The sequence below is a fragment of the Physella acuta genome, unplaced genomic scaffold (genome assembly GCF_028476545.2).
Source record: "Physella acuta isolate Inbredline_101_S28 unplaced genomic scaffold, ASM2847654v3 ptg000357l, whole genome shotgun sequence".
NCBI classification, from domain to species: Eukaryota; Metazoa; Mollusca; class Gastropoda; family Physidae; genus Physella; species Physella acuta.
Genome location: NW_026731876.1, coordinates 833,187 through 851,569, shown reverse-complemented (window position 1 = coordinate 851,569; position 18,383 = coordinate 833,187). Strand labels below are relative to the sequence as shown.

At 36.1% G+C, this 18,383-nt stretch overlaps 2 protein-coding genes across 2 annotated transcripts in view; both read left to right on the top strand.

Moving 5' to 3' along the window:
- The window catches only part of LOC131941320 (short transient receptor potential channel 7), a 168,661-nt gene extending 161,310 nt beyond the window's left edge, over positions 1-7,351 (top strand). Inside the window, exons 13-18 of the mRNA XM_059300523.1 lie at positions 2,544-2,696; positions 3,552-3,755; positions 5,443-5,572; positions 5,931-6,077; positions 6,460-6,574; positions 6,683-7,351. Of these exons, the coding sequence (XP_059156506.1) occupies positions 2,544-2,696; positions 3,552-3,755; positions 5,443-5,572; positions 5,931-6,077; positions 6,460-6,574; positions 6,683-7,142 (1,209 nt within the window). The 3' untranslated portion in view covers positions 7,143-7,351. The remainder of the gene's footprint in view (positions 1-2,543; positions 2,697-3,551; positions 3,756-5,442; positions 5,573-5,930; positions 6,078-6,459; positions 6,575-6,682) is intronic.
- A 6,910-nt stretch (positions 7,352-14,261) lies between these two features.
- LOC131941318 (S-antigen protein) lies at positions 14,262-18,307 on the top strand. Its single transcript, XM_059300521.1, has 7 exons — positions 14,262-14,483; positions 15,764-16,009; positions 16,681-16,751; positions 16,870-16,936; positions 17,096-17,484; positions 17,647-17,790; positions 17,899-18,307. Exons 1-7 carry the CDS (start codon positions 14,400-14,402, stop codon positions 17,954-17,956), a joined length of 1,059 nt encoding a protein of 352 aa, XP_059156504.1. The 5' UTR covers positions 14,262-14,399; the 3' UTR covers positions 17,957-18,307.
- Positions 18,308-18,383: the final 76 nt, after the last annotated feature.

Below are 18,383 nucleotides of genomic sequence, written 5' to 3'. Positions count from 1 at the left end.
GTTAGGGTGGGGACCACAAAGTGGACAATTTTTTAGGGAAAAAAATACTAAAACTTCTTTTTTAGAGGGAGGGTGTTGTAGGCGGGAACAGGGCATCTTCCCCCTGTCAATTACCCCCCGGACGTTTCCCCCTCCCCAACATTACCCCCCCCCCCCCGGAGTAATTACCCCCTGTCAATGACCCCCTGCCCAGTAGGACATTACCCCCCCCCCCCCTTCAGGACAGGGTTAGGGCTAGGATTAGGGTTAGGCTTAAACCAATGTCTAGCGTTGGTTTTGTGTGAAGTTTTAGGCTAAGGTGGATGCTTAGGTTTTGGTCTTTTTCTTAAGGTTAGGATTAAAGTAGTATATAGGTATAGAATTATAGTTAGAGCTAGGATTCTAACTTGAGGGGGGGGATTCCCGGGGGGGGGATTGACAGGGGGTAATTGCTCTGGGGGGGGGGGGGAACCAGGGGGGGAATCTCCAGATGGGTTATTTCCGGGGGGTAATGTCCTGTAGCCGTTGTAGGCTGAGGTGTGACGTCATTTTAAGGGTGGATGTCTGGCTTTGTGTGGATATTGCGAGGGAGGAAGGTTAAAATTGTCAAAAAAACATGACGTCATTTATGGATGACCCTTTCTTCCTTTCTTTAAAATATAATTTAATTTGTTATAATTCTGATTAGTTTAAAACTAGGACTAAAAATATGGAGGCTTTAGTTTTTAAAGCTGTTAGTATTTTAAATAGACTACTAAACTGCTTGTAATAAAAAAAATGTATCTATGATTATAACTAACCCATTAAAACTCTCTACTTAAAGTAAAGGCTCCCATATGAATAATTCTTAGCTAACCAATGTTTTTATTGATAAATTACTGAAATAGTTTTAGATTGCTGAGTTTATTACTGGCATAGGTTTCCATCATGTTGAATAATTATTCTATAATTTAATTAAACACTTATTTTTCATATCATTAAAGATTTTCAAATTAATTTGATTTAGGCCTACATCGTCAAAATGTTAAACTTGCTAAATAGTTTCGAATGATAAAGCTTTAATTAAGTTTGCACTTCGAGCTGCTAAAGTTAATTTTAAAAAAGAATTTAAAATGAATGGCAATAACTGACTTCTTCAAAACTGTTTTAAACTCTGACTAAATAGTTATTGTAGTGTTCATTCAAGAAATAATTTTGTTCAGCTGCCTTCAGATTACAAATAACCACTAGTATGGAAAATATCTGTGATTGAAAGTACTAAATGGAAAAACTGATGTTCAAAATGTTTACTCAAGAAAATAAAAAGGACCAACACTTATGGCACTAATTACCTAAGTGTTATTAAGTTGTATAAAATAGATTCTTTTTAAAAGCAACTAACAATAATTAACAGGTGTAAGAAATTTAAAATGTAATTGCATTTTGGCCCGAAAGTTGCCAGACTAATGTTTCCATTTCTGTCTCTGGCTGAACTCACTTTGTGCTTGCCCCTTACACCACCACTCCTGCAGTGCACCAATGCATTACACTGGATGTGGACAAGACCATGATCTACTGTGCTGATGGAACTCAGGCCAGTAAGCAGAATATCAGCATACCCCAGCTTTCTGTGACACCTGCTCTAGCTCCCTTTTCATAGATGCTTTGTTTCACATCTTCTGTCCTTTAAGATTCCTTATTTTTAATTACCCTTTGTTTAAAAAAAAAAGAATGTGCATTTCATTGTTGTTACTGTTAATTGTAACTGAAAGTCCTCAACATCCATGGCAAAAATCAAAGCATTTGTTCAATTATTCATGTAGGTAAGCTTGGCCTCATTCAATTCTATTGCATGGGAATGCTGTATCAAAATAGTACAGGAAACATGTTTTTCCTGGATTATGAAAAAAGCATGCTGCCAAAACGACATTTTGAATACTTAAAATTTAACAACTCTCTTCTCTTTACTCCACCCTTCTCTGCACAACAAAACAATTAAAATTTGAAATTAAATCACTTTTTCAGAGTGAATTGTGTTTGATCCAAATATTTTGTGTTCACTAAAGCAAACAAGTTCTAATTATTTACAATGAAAAAACAACTTTGCTAAATATTTTAAAATATAATTGTTTATTGTAAAGAATATTATTTACAGCATATTTTTCAATTATTTTCATTCCTAAACTGCTATTGCTTGTAACCATTTAGAGTTATCTGTTCCAGAAGAAGAGCATGTTTAAACCTAATTTATGATGTATCAATGAATGTTAGCTTGATTTCAATCTTTCTTTTCAACCAATCCGTTTTTTTTTGCAACCAAACAAATTTTGTATAACTATTATAATTAACCTTCATTATTTTCCTATCCAATATTTACTTTAAAACTCAGGTAATGTTGTCTGATACTTGTTTATCAATTCAGCTATACAATAAAAAGATAATACTCAACACAATTATGATTTGTCTCCATTTTTCACTCACAAAATAACACTCAACACAATTATGATTTATCTCCCATTCCATCACCAAACACACACAATTATGATTTATCTCCCATTCCACCACCAGACAACACACAAGGACAGCTGTTCACCCCAGACAACCCACAGCTACAGAACAGCACATCCCTGGTTGAGACGGTTGGCATGTACCTGTATGGCATCTACCATGTTGTCATCATCATCGTCCTCATCAACATGCTGATAGCCATGATGTCACACTCATTTGAAGACATTCAGGTACCATCTTATAACCTTGCTCACTCCAGTCACACTCTTTGAAGACATTCAGGTAGCATCTTATAACCTTGCTCACTCCATTCACACTCATTTGAAGACATTCAGGTAGCATAACCTTGCTCACTCCATTCACACTCATTTGAAGACATTCAGGTAGCATCTTATAACCTTGCTCACTCCATTCACACTCATTTGAAGACATTCAGGTAGCATAACCTTGCTCACTCCATTCACACTCATTTGAAGACATTCAGGTAGCATCTTATAACCTTGTTCACTCCATTCACACTCATTTGAAGACATTCAGGTAGCATCTTATAACCTTGCTCACTCCATTCACACTCATTTGAAGACATTCAGGTAGCATCTTATAACCTTGCAAGTCGTAGTTTCATGTTTATTTTCTTGCTTTGCTAAAGCAGATGATTATTATACCTTACTGTTAAAAAGATATTTTTAAATACGAAATAGATAATTTGAATGAGAAAAATGTTTAAGTTTTAACCTCAGAAACATTAAGTTTAATTTTATTTTTAAATAAGTAAATTAAATCTTAACACCTATAAAAATCAATGACACAAAGTTTACTGTGCCATTACCCTTGCAACACATCTAACGAGTTGTTCCTTTAATGTTTGATTGTAGACTGACTATTGCAACACATCTAACGAGTTTTTCCTTTAATGTTTGATTGTAGACTGACTGTTGCGACACATCTAATGATTTTTTTTTCTTTAATGTTTGATTGTAGAGTGACTGTTGCGACACATCTAATGAGTTGTTCCTTTAATGTTTAATTGTAGACTGACTGTTGCGACACATCTAATGAGTTGTTCCTTTAATGTTTGATTGTAGACTGACTGTGACGTGGAGTGGAAGTTTGCTCGCACTAAACTCTGGCTCAACTACATGGATGACGGCAGTACTCTCCCCGTGCCATTTAACATGATCCCCACCCCAAAATCCTTCTTTTACGGATGGCAGGCTGTCAAGGAAACTTTTAACCCAAGCTCAGAGGTAACAGAGCCGGGTAGGCACCGGCGGCAGACATTTCTCAAGGTAGCCCTTTATAGTCGTGTGAGTGAACACTTGCTACACATTGTCTTGCAATAATTGACTTCATCCTCTTCTACCTCATGTAGGTCATTACTAATTAGGTCTTGCAATAATTGACTTCATCCTTTTCAACCTCATCCAGATCATTACTTATCAGGTCTTGCAATAATTTACTTCATCCTCTTCTACCTCATGTAGGTCATTACTTATCAGGTCTTGCAATAATTGACTTCATTCTCTTCAACCTCATGTAGGTCATTACTTATCAGGTCTTGCAAAAATTGATTTCATTCTCTTCAACCTCATGTAGGTCATTACTTATCAGGTCTTGCAATAATTTACTTCATTCTCTACAACCTCATGTAGGTCATTACTTATCAGGTCTTGCAAAAATTGATTTCATTCTCTTCAACCTCATGTAGGTCATTACTAATTAGAGCCTTTATTAGATTTGAAATTATTGTGAGACAATAATTCTTAAATTATTTTTTTTAATGCAATGAGCTTAGTGCTCTTCCATAGCAAACACCTCAAGTGATCGAAGGATATTTTCAAGGGGAGCTAAGATAACAAATTATTTACCTTGTTTTATTCTTAAACAAATTTTAAATATAGAAAATAATACCAGGACAAATGATTTTATATTTTAATCAACAAATTAAATCCATAACTAAAATCTAAACAGTATTCTTATAAGTCCATTTCTTTTATTTAGGTTGGGGTAAATAATATTTAACAAAATGGCTACATCAAGTTTAACTAGGTGCCATCTATTTGTTAAGCCTATCCACATAATATACATGCATTCTTCAGTGGCTACAGTTACTACACTTTCTATGGCTGCTCTTATTTTATTACATTTCTCAAAAACAAAATAATAATTCAAAACAAAATACTAGTAACATAATAAAATGTATTCCAACAAAACTGAAAGTGAGTTAGTTTGCCAGACTGGAGAGGTGTTTCATAGGCGCTACATTGTGCAGACCGTGGCGCCGTGGAAACATCTACCCAGTCGGTAGACATTGTCAACAAAACTTTTACAGTGGGCAGACATTGTCAACAAAACTTTTACAATGGGCAGACATAGTCAACAAAACTTTTACAGTAGGCAGACATTGTCAAGAAAACTTTTACAGTAGGCAGACATTGTCAACAAAACTTGTACAATGGGCAGACATTGTCAACAAAACTTTTACAGTAGGCAGACATTGTCAAAAAAACTTTTACAATGGGGAGACATTGTCAACAAAACTTTTACAGTAGGCAGACATTGTCAACAAAACTTTTACAGTAGGCAGACATTGTCAACAAAACTTTTACAGTAGGCAGACATTGTCAACAAAACTTATGTATCTACTTTTGTCTACTGAATTAATTTAACTTGACTTCACCAAGTGTAACTTGATCTCTATACCTCACACAACATGTATCTGGTAGCTAGTGCCTGTTTCTCATGGGATCCTTCCCCCATACACTAAAAGTAAAAATAGGAGCTTAGGTGAGAAATAGGAGCAGCAGTTTAAAATACTCAAGTTTTAAGATCAGGTTTCCAGCAACAAAAACATTAGGGTTATTTTAATTGCCTGGTTGTCTGCCTAAAGGTTTGCCATATTGTGTTGTGTGAAAACAAAGAGAAACAATACAAATGTGGATTGGCTTATTAGATTTGCAACATTGTATTCTGTAGAAAAGAAGAGAAACTGTATGTAAAAACCTGGAACTCAAACCAGATGAGACCTCCTACTCTGACATTATGCACAGACTAGTCAAAAGATATCTTTTTAAATTGGAGAGGGCCAAAGATGAGAAAGAAATAGGTGAGCAATCATTGTCTAGATTGTAATTATTCTGTTTAAAAAATTGTTTAATGGTTACCAGTGTATGTATATTATAGCTAATTAATTTGTAATTATTGTAAAATAAGTCAATGTTTAGCAGTTACAGTTTTTAATCAAAGTTTTTTTTCAAAAGTTAAATTTATTCTTATTTTATTTTAGAAACACCATTAAAATTCAGATTTCATACTGCCAGTAGTTGCTTACACTGTTAACAATTAGAAAACAAGCATGAAATTAAATTGTTAGAAGGAAGTTTTTTAGAGCCCATTCCATCTAGCTCAGATGTCAACTAGTCTCCCTTTTTCTAATGGTATCTTTGGTTTCCGGCCAGCAAAAGATGGTCATGGTAATGTAAGAGCAGAAGAAGTGGAAATTTGGGACCCAACAGCCCCAGATGGTCCCCCTCCACCAATACCAGAGACACCCAGCAGAATTCCATATGCCACGCCACCTATTCCAGAAGAAGAGGACGATATTAAGTCTCGTAAGTCATTCAGGTTTTGTAATACACATGCTAGATTTGCTGGCTTACAGGATACTTTTGTATGTATGTGGTATGTTATGTTTGTATGTATGTGCTATGTTCTGTTTTACATGACAAGCAGCCTAACCCACAGATAAAACTTTAAAAAAATATAAAGAATTTTTTTTGGTATATTTGTAAATAAGCCAAGTTTAAATAAACTTTAGGCTAAAATCTTTATAGAATTTCCTTAACTCAAAATTGGAATGCATTCTTTTTGCATGAAAGATAGCTTTGGGAACATATAAAAGATAAAATACACTTCTGCACTGCAAACTTCAATTTTACTTGACCTTATGTGCTGACCTTCTAACTTAAGTTATATTTGACCTTACATTTGTAGACCATAGGTCAACAAGGAGAAAGACAGGTTGGAAATCTCACAACCGTAGAGCATCTTCAACCAACTTGCCAATAGCCACAACTCTAGCCATACCACAACTTGATGCCATACAAAGGTAACTTCTGACTGAAACTTGCTTTTATTGCAACTTTCAAATAACAAGCTATTTCTTAAATATAACCTCATAATGTCTTAACAACTGATAGTTTTCTATTTCTGCTAGGTCACAAAAATTGTTGGACATGCGGCTGCAACAATTGCAAGCCAACCATAAGGAGACCAATCGTCTACAAGACGACGTGGAGTTTATAAGACGCCTGATGGCTGAAAACCAGAAAGCTCTCTGCAACGTTGTCCAGGCTCTGGCCAACATCCAGGGGGAAATAGTCAACCTGGTCCAGTGCCTCAAGCCCCAGCCCAAGCACCAGCCCGCCAATTCCATCAGCTCCCAGGGCAGCCTGCCCAACACCCACCACCAGTCCAACACTGTGACTATGGTACCCGGCGGCGGGGTGCTACTTATAGAAAAAGATGTTGAGGGTGGGCTGGGGAATGCTGGGATATCAGGTGGGAGGAAAACGGAAAGGGAAAGAGGAGGGAGTGGAGACAGAGGAGTGAGTAAAAAGGAAAGAGGAGACTCTAGAAAGAGGTCAGGACCAGAAGAGGATGAGAGTAAAGTATGACAACACTAGACTGACTTGTTACCTCCAAGCTGTTTCATAATGGATTCTTTTGACCATGTGACCATTCATCCTCTCATTCCCATGGAAACAGTGCTGCTGCAGGCTTTAAGACATCATCAACTTGCCATCAAAACTCCATTCACATAGCCAGGAAGTAAGACTTGTTCTGTAGGTTTAAAATGTCCATGTGTGGAACATTTGAAACTCTCCCAGATGTGAGATTTAAAATGTCTATGTGTGGAACATTTGAAACTCTCCCAAATCTGAGGTTTAAAATGTCTATGTGTGGAACATTTGAAACTCTCAGATGAGAGGTTTAAATGTCTATGTGTGGAACATTTGAAACTCTCCCAGATGAGAGGTTTAAAATGTCTATGTGTGGAACATTTGAAACTCTCAGATGAGAGGTTTAAATGTCTATGTGTGGAACATTTGAAACTCTCCCAGATGAGAGGTTTAAAATGTCTATGTGTGGAACATTTGAAACTCTCAGATGTGAGATTTAAAATGTCTATGTGTGGAACATTTGAAACTCTCAGATGTGAGGTTAAAAATGTCTATGTGTGGAACATTTGAAACTCTCCCAGATGTGAGGTTTTAAATGTCTATGTGTGGAACATTTGAAACTCTCCCAAATGTGAGGTTTGAAATGTCCATGTGTGGAACATTTGAAACTCTCCCAAATGTGAGGTTTGAAATGTCCATGTGTGGAACATTTGAAACTCTCCCAAATGTGAGGTTTTAAATGTCTATGTGTGGAACATTTGAAACTCTCCCAGATATGGAGATGAAACACATTTCTGCTTTTTGCCTGACAGTTGACAATACTATGCTTATGAGGATGCTGATAATATTATATGAGAAGCTCACTTACAAAAGGTACGGTTTAAAAAAGTAAATGTTTTTAAACTTGTGATATAGGCCTATTAAAAGTGATTTGAAAGCTTTTGAGTTCTTCAAATTTTTAGTTTTATTCTATGCAATAAGATAAGGAAGGAACTTGTATTCTAAAAACCCATTTTCTAACTTTTGAAAGTCTGCTTCTCATTTACAGGACTGATATTACCAAACCACTGCTAATTTATGGTGAATGCAAAATCTTTTGGTTTGCAAAACGTTTTAGGTAGATAATTTTATCAAAACAATTAATTTTATATGAATTATGAATGAGGTTGTAGTACAACTAAATTTTAAATGAGACTATTTATACCATTAACAAAAATATAAATGACGTTCCTCTATTCACACTTTTTAAAAATTATTAATTAATTTCTTCTTAAATAAAAAGTTAGCTGTCATGTATTACATTTAAAAAACTATTTAAATATCTTCATTGGTATTTTAAAACCATCTTTCTTTAGTAAGTATTTATAAATCAACTTTCTTTTATGAGTTGTGGAAATAAAATATTATTGAGTATTTTAAAAATCAATATTTTTTTTTAAATAAAGGGTGTACTGTGGAAGGCTGTATAGTTTAGCTATAGGCCTGGGAGTTTGGGTAATGAAGCTTTTCTTTCTTGGCACAGTTTAATTACATGTTGACACTAAATTAAAACTTTCAATTATCATATTGAATTATTTTTAAATTATTTCTCTATCATTACTGCATTAAAAATCTCGCTATCAAATAATACAAAACACATTTTAGCCTTTATGATATCTCTAAAATGTTGTTTTTTAACTCATCTAAAATTGTAAGGTGACAAGTCCCATTGAATATTTCATATGGCAAAAAGCAATGTATCTATTTTATAATATATTGTAGGTATAGCACAATCTAAAAACATAATGTAATTTTTATTTCAACTCAACTGTTTATTTCAGCAGATTTTTTAATTTTTGTATCAAAATAAGAATGGATTGTTTTATTTTAAAAATAAATTGTTTTGATTCTTTTTTTTTTCTGGCACCGTAAAATATTTTGAAAAAGGTGTGTGACCTTCTAAACATGTAACAAAGCTAAAATCATATTCTAAGTTTGGTCTCATAAAGTTAAAGTATTTCAAATATGTAAAATAAAAAGAAATTAAAAAAGAAAAAAGAAACAATGTGTTGACAGTGGGATTTATGATTAACCCATCTTTTGTTGTTTTTTTTTTCATGAAGATTTTATGTTACTATTTAAAAAAATTTATTTAAAACATCCAAAAACTTCCTTGCTTAAAAGTTGTTGGTAATATTAAATACTAAAAATAATCAAATGAAACTACAACAAAAATCAAAACTACCTCCCTTTAAGACCTAATTACACATGGTAAACCTAAAGAGTGGAAATTTTGTTGCTGTAAAGCTATTGTTGAGTAGTTCCGTATTGTTTCTCTCTAACTTTGCCAAGTAGTGCGGGCACTACTCTCCTTTTGCGGGTATTCAGAAGAACAATGTGAGTAAACTGTGATTTTAACATCATAAATTTTATGAAACTGACGTGCTATTACAAATCTGTTTGTTTTATGATGCTCTATTCACACTGCTGGATCCAAACAATTCCAAACTCAGAATTTGTATAATAAATTAATTTTCAAAGTTAAGGTAGGAAGTAATTTGCACTTATTTTAAAAACACCAAGAATGTTTTATTTTCTTCTTTAGAATAATTCTGAGCAAAACAATAACAACATCAACACACAGAGTTTAACAAAAGAATTTAACCATGTATAAAAATAAATGTTGCTAAAAAACCTTAACAAAGTATTTTATCTGAATCAACTACAATATCCTGCCTAGTTTTATATCAGTAATAGAGAAACAGTTTAGAGAAATGTTCAACACAGTTTAAAGAAGTGCCCAGTTAAAATTAAAAAGATTTTTTTAGGCACAAATATAAAGTTTATAATATAAGAATTCTGAAAATATTCTGCAGTTTACTTAATTTGAGTTAATTTTTGTAACAATATTCCATAGCTATCTAGCTCTTCTTTAAAAACAAAAAGTGCTCTATCTTCTGCTGATAATCTGTCATGTTAGTCAATATGTTTTATGTAGTCTTGTCATGTGATTTCCTGACATGCATTACTAAAGCTGGGGACTTTATAAATTTTGAAAACAGGGACTCAGACCAAATTGTTTTTTAAGGAAAGTCATTTTTTTTCTCACCTAATAGTCAGTGGTGCAGACTGGGCAGCATAACTAAATCTTCAACTTAGTAGGGTAACATACATTCATGAAATGTATCATGTTCCCAACTAGGTCAAATCTTTTCTGAGAAGTAGGTCTTCAGTAATTTTTGTACTGCTGAGGTGTAGAAGTGAGCATGAACTCTGAAGGTGGTAGAACAGTTAGCATAAGCAACTCTGTCTTGTAGAAGTAAATGTTCATTTTCGTTGTCATTATTTTTTCATTGCATACATTATTTATTGCACATAACTTGTTTGCAGTCTATGCATTATCACTTTTATGAACTGATCATTGAAGAATATTTGTCTCTGTTAATTCAGTCACAAAATGTATGTGGGCTTCACATCTCAGCCTATGCGCACAACTGAGCCTGCATTATTTATCCATAAAGTACTTGTTTCAACCCACCTTTGTTCCCTACTAGAAAACTCAAATTTTAAAATGGTTTTGAGTTTTGTACCTTAAACAATTTTTTTTTCAAATTTACAGAAAATCTGCTGATAAATATCTACTTGTGTAAAAACTTTTAACCATTTCTATTTTAGGTGATTTATTTAGTATTTAGTTATTTGTAGATTGCTTCAATCATACATAGTCAAATAGTTGTCAGGTTTTCACCACAGACCCTATTTAATATTTACTTGTACGAACATTGGCATTAAATATCCCTTTTATTGAATTGTACATTACATGTCATGTTATGCAAATATATATAATAAGATGTTCCTTTTCAATTTGTATGTATTAATCACGCAGGAAATTAATTATGTTATTATTTAGACCGAGTTGAAAGTATTAACCTCCAGCTATAAAACCTATTGAATAAGGGAGACTACCAAAACCATTGTCAAATCATAAGGTCAATAATTTATTTCTTTAGCTAAATCTAAATCTATTTAGTATTTTGAAATGTGTGAATATTCTATCAATCAGCAATACAACTAAATACTTTTAAAATGGTACGGACACTACAATTTGTCTCATTGGTTTGATTTAATTCAAGCATTTCTGGGGGGTTTTCTGTCATAGTTTTAGTGATTTTAAAAACTCTAGGGGCTTATCAGTTTTAATTTTTATTGTTAAAACAAAATTTTATTTTTACAACCATCCAATATGTGGTAGCTTGACAATGTCTCTTGTGATATAATATAAAAATAATAAGAATATAGTATAGTCTATATTCTATACTATGTTATTATTATAAATCAAATCTATCAAGGGTTTGGGGGGGGGGGGGGGCGTTGAAACTAATCTAGCCAATACAAAACCAGGTCTATTTATTATTTTATCTGTTAAACAGGGTGCTCGATAACAAATAACGTGTGTTTAGAAAACGAATGTAAATTTGTAATTGTTGATTTCAATATTTGTAGAGAGCATTGGTTTGAACTTTTACCAACAGCTTGAAGTTTAAAAAAAAGGATGACTGCTGTCCACCCCAAAAGTAATTGTTGGTTCAATTTATTTGTATGCAAGTTTACATTTCAATGAATACTTGTGTGAAATGCATAAGTTATGCAACGTTGTGATTCTTACCACAGAAACAGTTTTGAAAATAAATTATTACACTGACAATGACTAATTTCATGCGTGTTTATTTTTTGCTGGACTGAAAATGCACGTGTGCGTGGTTATTTGATTTCTGTTTTGTGCCACAAATTTTTGTTTTTAATAATTGGTTGTTTTTTTTTCTGCTTTTTTGTAATGTGACTATAGTGTTTATTATTTTTATTTTGTCAATACGGCAGAAAGTGAATGCTTCTCTCATTTTACGGCTATATATCCACGCTTTAGACTTAATGCTTTTCTCATTCTCAGATTGTTTCAACAGTAATTTTACGATTTTTCTATAATGTGGTATCACCCCTTCTCCTCAATGTTTCTGTGTGGTATCACCACTTCCCCCCCCCCCCCCAATGTTTCTGTGTGGTATCACCCCTTCTCCTCAATGTTTCTGTGTGGTATCACCACTTCCCCCCCCCCCAATGTTTCTGTGTGGTATCACCCCTTCTCCTCAATGTTTCTGTGTAGTATCACCCCTTCTCCTCAATGTTTCTGTGTGGTATCACCGCTTCTCCTCAATGTTTCTGTGTGGTATCACCCCTTCTCCTCAATGTTTCTGTGTGGTATCACCCCTTCTCCTCAATGTTTATGTGTGGTATCACCCCTTCTCCCCAATGCTCTCACCCAGTGCGGACCAGCGATGGAATTTATATAGAAAATTTATACTTTTTCCAGTGCCCGTCCCGTCCCCCCCCCCGTCCCCCTGGAGAAAAAAGTCTGAAAGAAACACTCGGACTGCACTCCCCTCCTCCTTCTGATGATATAAGGCTGCAGTGGTGGTATAGGCCTGACTTGAATCTAATTAAAGATCAAATAGCTGATTGATTGGGAGGGAAAATGTTTGCTTAACAACTCTGTCTCCAGTTTTGACCCCCAAGCAGATGAGGCTCGTTAGCAACCCCCATATAGGAGAGAAAACAGCAGCCTTTGTAAATTGTTCTTGAGTGGACAAAGGCTGTGGAAGCAAACTCAGAAACACGAGCTGGCTGAAATCCAGTCAATGATATGTGCTGCACAACATGTTGATTTGATTATGTTGGAGGAGATCACAGGGTCCTTTATTCTTTTAATTAAGGAAGTAGAATGCCAATCGGTTGGGATACCATCAAAATTTGCAGGAGCATATCTCCATTTAGTATTTTTCTCCGCAAGCTTTAAAAATCTTTAGACCACAGGCTACAACTGTCCTGCAGTTATAAACAGCCGGGGTTTAACTTTATTAATAAAGCAAACTTGTTAGACACTTTTTTTTCAGATGCATAACATTGTTAGATCTATTAAGATTTATTCAGGTGTCCAGGGCATGTAGGCATATCATCATCTTTTTCGTTTGTGTGGCCAAGACACATCATGGGGCCGCCACAGAAAGCTCCCTCCACTTTCGTCGCTCACCGGCAATTTGCATGACAGTTCTGTCTCTGCCAGCTGCTTCCTGGCAGTCCCCCATGACAGTCCTGTCTCTGCCAGCTGCTTCCTGGCAGTCCCCCATGACAGTCCTGCCTCTGCCAGCTGCTTCCTGGCAGTCCCCCATGACAGTCCTGTCTCTGCCAGCTGCTTCCTGGCGGTCCCCCATGACAGTCCTGTCTCTGCCAGCTGCTTCCTGGCAGTCCCCCATGACAGTCCTGTCTCTGCCAGCTGCTTCCTGGCGGTCCCCCATGACAGTCCTGCCTCTGCCAGCTGCTTCCTGGCTGTTCGCCTCCACGTCTCTCTTGGCCTTCCCTGCTTTGTTTTCTTTGAGGCTTCCAGTTTAGCGATGTTACCCGGATTCATTCTTAAGACATTCCTCATCCATTATTTCCGAAACTGCTTCGATCCATATCTATCTCTTTTAGCTTAGTAGTCTATCATTGGAAATGGTGTTACACCAGTGGATTATTTTTATCCTTTGCAAGCAGTAGCGTAGCCAGGATCGTCTCATGGAGGGGGGGGGGGGGTTCAAATTTTTACCCGGGGACAAACTTTCGATTTGCACCCCCCAAACTTTTGATTTGCACCCTTCCCTCAAACTTTTGATTTGCACCCCCCAAACTTTTGATTTGCACCCTTCCCTCAAACTTTTGATTTACACCCCCTCATACTTTATATATATACCGAGGGGTCTATAAGGGGGGGGGGATTATGACCTCCATACTCCCCCCCCCCCCCCGCCTACGCCAAGCATTTAGTTTTATTAGAAAGAAAGAGTCCAGTGAACAGAGTTTCTTCCAGGCATCCCCTCCCCCTCAAAGAAAATCTACCCCCCCCCCCCCAAAAATATCAATTGCACCCCCGGAGAAAAATGTCTGGAAGATTAATTTTGAAAAGTCTGCATTAAAAATTTGGTCTTATATAAAGTACAGTCCTGGAAAAGTTACCGGTCGCAAAATCACTGATTTGTAGGCTCGCAACAATGAGCCAATAATAATATCTCAGGTAAATTTAAACCGGATATTCCTACCTCGCATGCGCAGACATACAGGTAGGACAGGAACAAGGAAATGTACCTGGGTTAACGCTGTTTCGCTGATTTCGAAAACAATATCAAATGACAATGAGTTAACTGTTTAATGTGGTGAAGTTTCCCATCAAACGGCCCAAACATGAAGGAAATAGACTTGGATAAGGCGACCATCGATACATATCATGCCTGGGTTCAGCGAGGCATTCGGAATGACTTGAACTCTGTAAGTACTAGACTGTAGAGATTATGAAGATGAGATCTAGATCTAGTAAACTTAAGTAATTAAGTAAGTAAAGAAAGGCAGCTAATGGACCAATGGTCTAATAAATAGTAATGGATGCATCTATTCGGACCCGGGTCCCAATAGCCACGGCCGCTATTAGGACCCGGGTCCCAATAGCCACGGCCGCTATTAGGACCCGGGTCCCAATAGCCACGGCCGCTATTGGGACCCGGGTCCTAATAGCCACTTCCAATAGTAATAATGGCATTGGAGTCACAGAGTCAGTAGACTGACTTGGTGTCCTACCTTATGTTAAAATGTTTATAGGCCTACCCCCTAGTATTAGTAAAAAGGCTAATGCTAGCCGGAATAAGATACGCATGCGATATGCATCGCATGCGCAATGGAGAGAAACTACGACTTGCCTTCGCTGCGATGTTTTCGATGGTACTGCGCATGCGTGTGTTTACAACCGCAGAACCCTAACACCAATCCTATCCCTAACCCTAGCCCTAATCCGAATTACCCTATCCCTAACCCTCATTCTAACCCTAGCCATAGGTCACTGCGCATGCGCAGAGCTATCTTTTGCAGACTAAGTGGAGACGTTGGGGAGAAAAATCTTCTTCCGAGTAGTCACTTCGTAGTAAAAAAGTAAAGGGATAGAGACTATTTTAAAACTAAAAGAGTTTAATTTAGTTAGGCCTACTTAATTTACAAAAGTAAATTAAATATAGTTAGGCCTTATATAGTATTATATTGGCCTAATAAACTAACACAGTTATCCAGTAACAAATAGATTCTAAATGCCATGGACTGAATGACGTCCAATCATCCAGTTGCATAAGGCCTCTATTCTAATAATAGTTTTATTGGTCAATATAAATATTTCAAGTGGACCCTTTGTATCCCTAGCAAAACAAATAGGACCGTCAAAGCCTCAAATATGACAAATAAGTTATAACGCATGTGTTGTTGAATTGAAACAAAAAAAATTTAAAATAGCCTCTTGTCTACAGTGTTTCTTCCAGACTTTTTTCTCCTGGAGGGGGGGGGGGGGGCAGACACTGTTAAAAGTTTAAAAGTATATACTTTCTATATAAATTCCATTTTGTTCGGGGGGGGGGGGGCTCTGCCTCCCTGAAGAGATGCCTGGTAGAAACAGTGTAGTTTATGTAGACTAGTTGAATTGATTGAACACCACTTTTGTTATTAATTTAAAACCAATCATCATAAAACTAGTTAAATTAACCTATGAATTTGAATGCTTTATTTTCCAGATCAGCCTAGGGCCTGGCAAACTCCCATTTAGAGCAGGGATTTTTATGTACGTCAGCGCTTTCTTTAGTCTCATAATAGGGATCCTTCTGGTGGCTCTACGCATGAGATATGTCTACTTGTGGGATTGGAGCGCCCAATTCCTGGGACCATTTTTCTTTATTCTTTTTCTTTTGTGTATGGCTGCTGGATCCTACCTGATGGTGCTGGCTAAAAGAAGGAGCAACAAATACCGCTCACAACTTTATGTAAGTATCAACAAATACCGCTCACAACTTTATGTAAGTATCAACAAATACCGCTCACAACTTTATGTAAGTATCAACAAATACCGCTCACAACTTTATGTAAGTATCAACAAATACCGCTCACAACTTTATGTAAGTATCAACAAATACCGCTCACAACTTTATGTAAGTATCAACAAATACCGCTCACAACTTTATGTAAGTATCAACAAATACCACTCACAACTTTATGTAAGTATCAACAAATACCGCTCACAACTTTATGTAAGTATCAACAAATACCGCTCACAACTTTATGTAAGTATCAACAAATACCGCTCACAACTTTATGTAAGTATCAACAAATACCGCTCACAACTTTATGTAAGTATCAACAAATACCGCTCACAACTTTATGTAAGTATCCACAGAGTGATAATAAAACCTGCAGCAGATCTGTGCCCAATACTAGTAATTGTCAAAACAAAACAGTAGAGAAATAATGGAATGTCTTAAATCAGATGTATGTGGGGCTGGGGTAAAAGATTGAAATTTAATTTATGCAATCATAATACTTGTCCTTAAAAAAAAAAGGGGTTAATAGACAGATTGGTAAATATTTACTTAAAAACAATTTTAATTTATAAGTAAAGTCCTATATTTATTTTAATATTTGTACCTTTTTTTAATAGTTCAGGCCACTTGGTGATTGGGGTGTATCCTGCATTCATAAAAATGAACTGGCTCTGGTAGTGGAGCAGAAGTAAGTTGAACTACATTTGGTAATTGTAGAAATATTCTTTAAGATTGACTTTAAAGGACGATATATTTGGACTTTAAAAATTGCCTCTATTTTTAAATGATGTATTTATTATAACCAGACATGACCTGAAATCTGGCACTACTCCACACAAAACAGTCAAGCCAAGGTCGGAGGCTTATTCTCAGGTGAGTGGCTTTGTAATGCTGTCTAACAAGGATATTTTTATAATATATGTGTATTCCTGACAATTAGTCCATAATGTTTTTTTTCTGACAATTAGTCCATAATATATGGGTTTTTTTCTGACAATTAGTCCATAATATATGTGTATTTCTGACAATTAGTCCAGCAAGGATGCTCGCAGAACAAGACCAAGGGATGGCAGGGATAACCATGCTTATGACAAGAGTCCTCTAGATGCCAACAAGCCATTCCGTCCTGAGGACAGACGTAGACCTGATGGTAGCAGGGGACCTCCACCTGAAGGACGTAGGGGACCTCCCCCAGATGGTCGTAGGGGACCCCCACCAGATGGACGCAGGGGACCCCCACCAGATGGACGCAGGGGACCACCACCTGATGGAAGAAGAGGACCACCACCTGAAGGACGTAGAGGACCCCCACCTGAAGGACGCGGTGGACCACCTGAGGGCTATCGTCGCCGCCCGGATGACAGACGACCACCTGAAAATGGGGAGAGGCCACGGGGCCCACCACCTGGATATGAAGAAAGGTAAAAATTGTTTTTTTGTTGAAGAATACTTTTCTGTTGGTTTGACATTATTCTGACTTCATATTTATTTAGTTTTTTGTGTGTTATGTTATTGCCGTAGTGAAACAATGCTGTTTTTATCTTTAAGCTCCATGTCATCACTATTTAAATTTTCTTTTGTAGACAAAACAATGACCGTCTCAGGCCACCACCCAATGGGCAGCGAGGACCTGGAGGTGCTGCTAGGATACCCTTGGATGATGGGCAGGGTCGACGACCTAGAGGGGTGCCAAGATTTGATGGAGTGGAGAGGATCCCTAATGAGGAGTAAGTTTTACAGCTTTTAAAAACCAATCTACTATAATAAATTGTAAGGTTTTCATTACATAAATTAATCATTTCTGGATTTTGATTTAAGCCAATTCTTTCTTTCAGTCTCCGTGATGTCCAGCTGATTTTGGACAAATCCCGAGATGAATCTTCAGAAATATAATTTTTAAATACTTTGTACATAGGATTTTTTTTTAAACTACTTTTGTTCATGGTTTTTTTTACTGTTTCAAATAACTTTTTTTTTTAAATTCAATTTTAAAAAGTCAAATTGTTTTCTCCTGGCCAATTGGATAAAACTTGAAGAAACTGGTGGTTTCAATGAAATACATTTTGATAATCAAGTTATAACTAGTGCCTCTTCATCCTGTATATAGTATCACATAGTTTTTACAGAGCTATTTAGCAGACATTCCATTATTCTAACATTCCACTTGAAATTATTTCAATCATATTCAAACATTTGCAGCCATTTTCATGGCAATGTACTACTCAAAATAAAATATATCTCTTATTTTTCTTGTTCATGTTTTTACTTTAAACACTACTTGTATGAAATGTGTAAAGAATTGAATTGTTTATTTCTAACA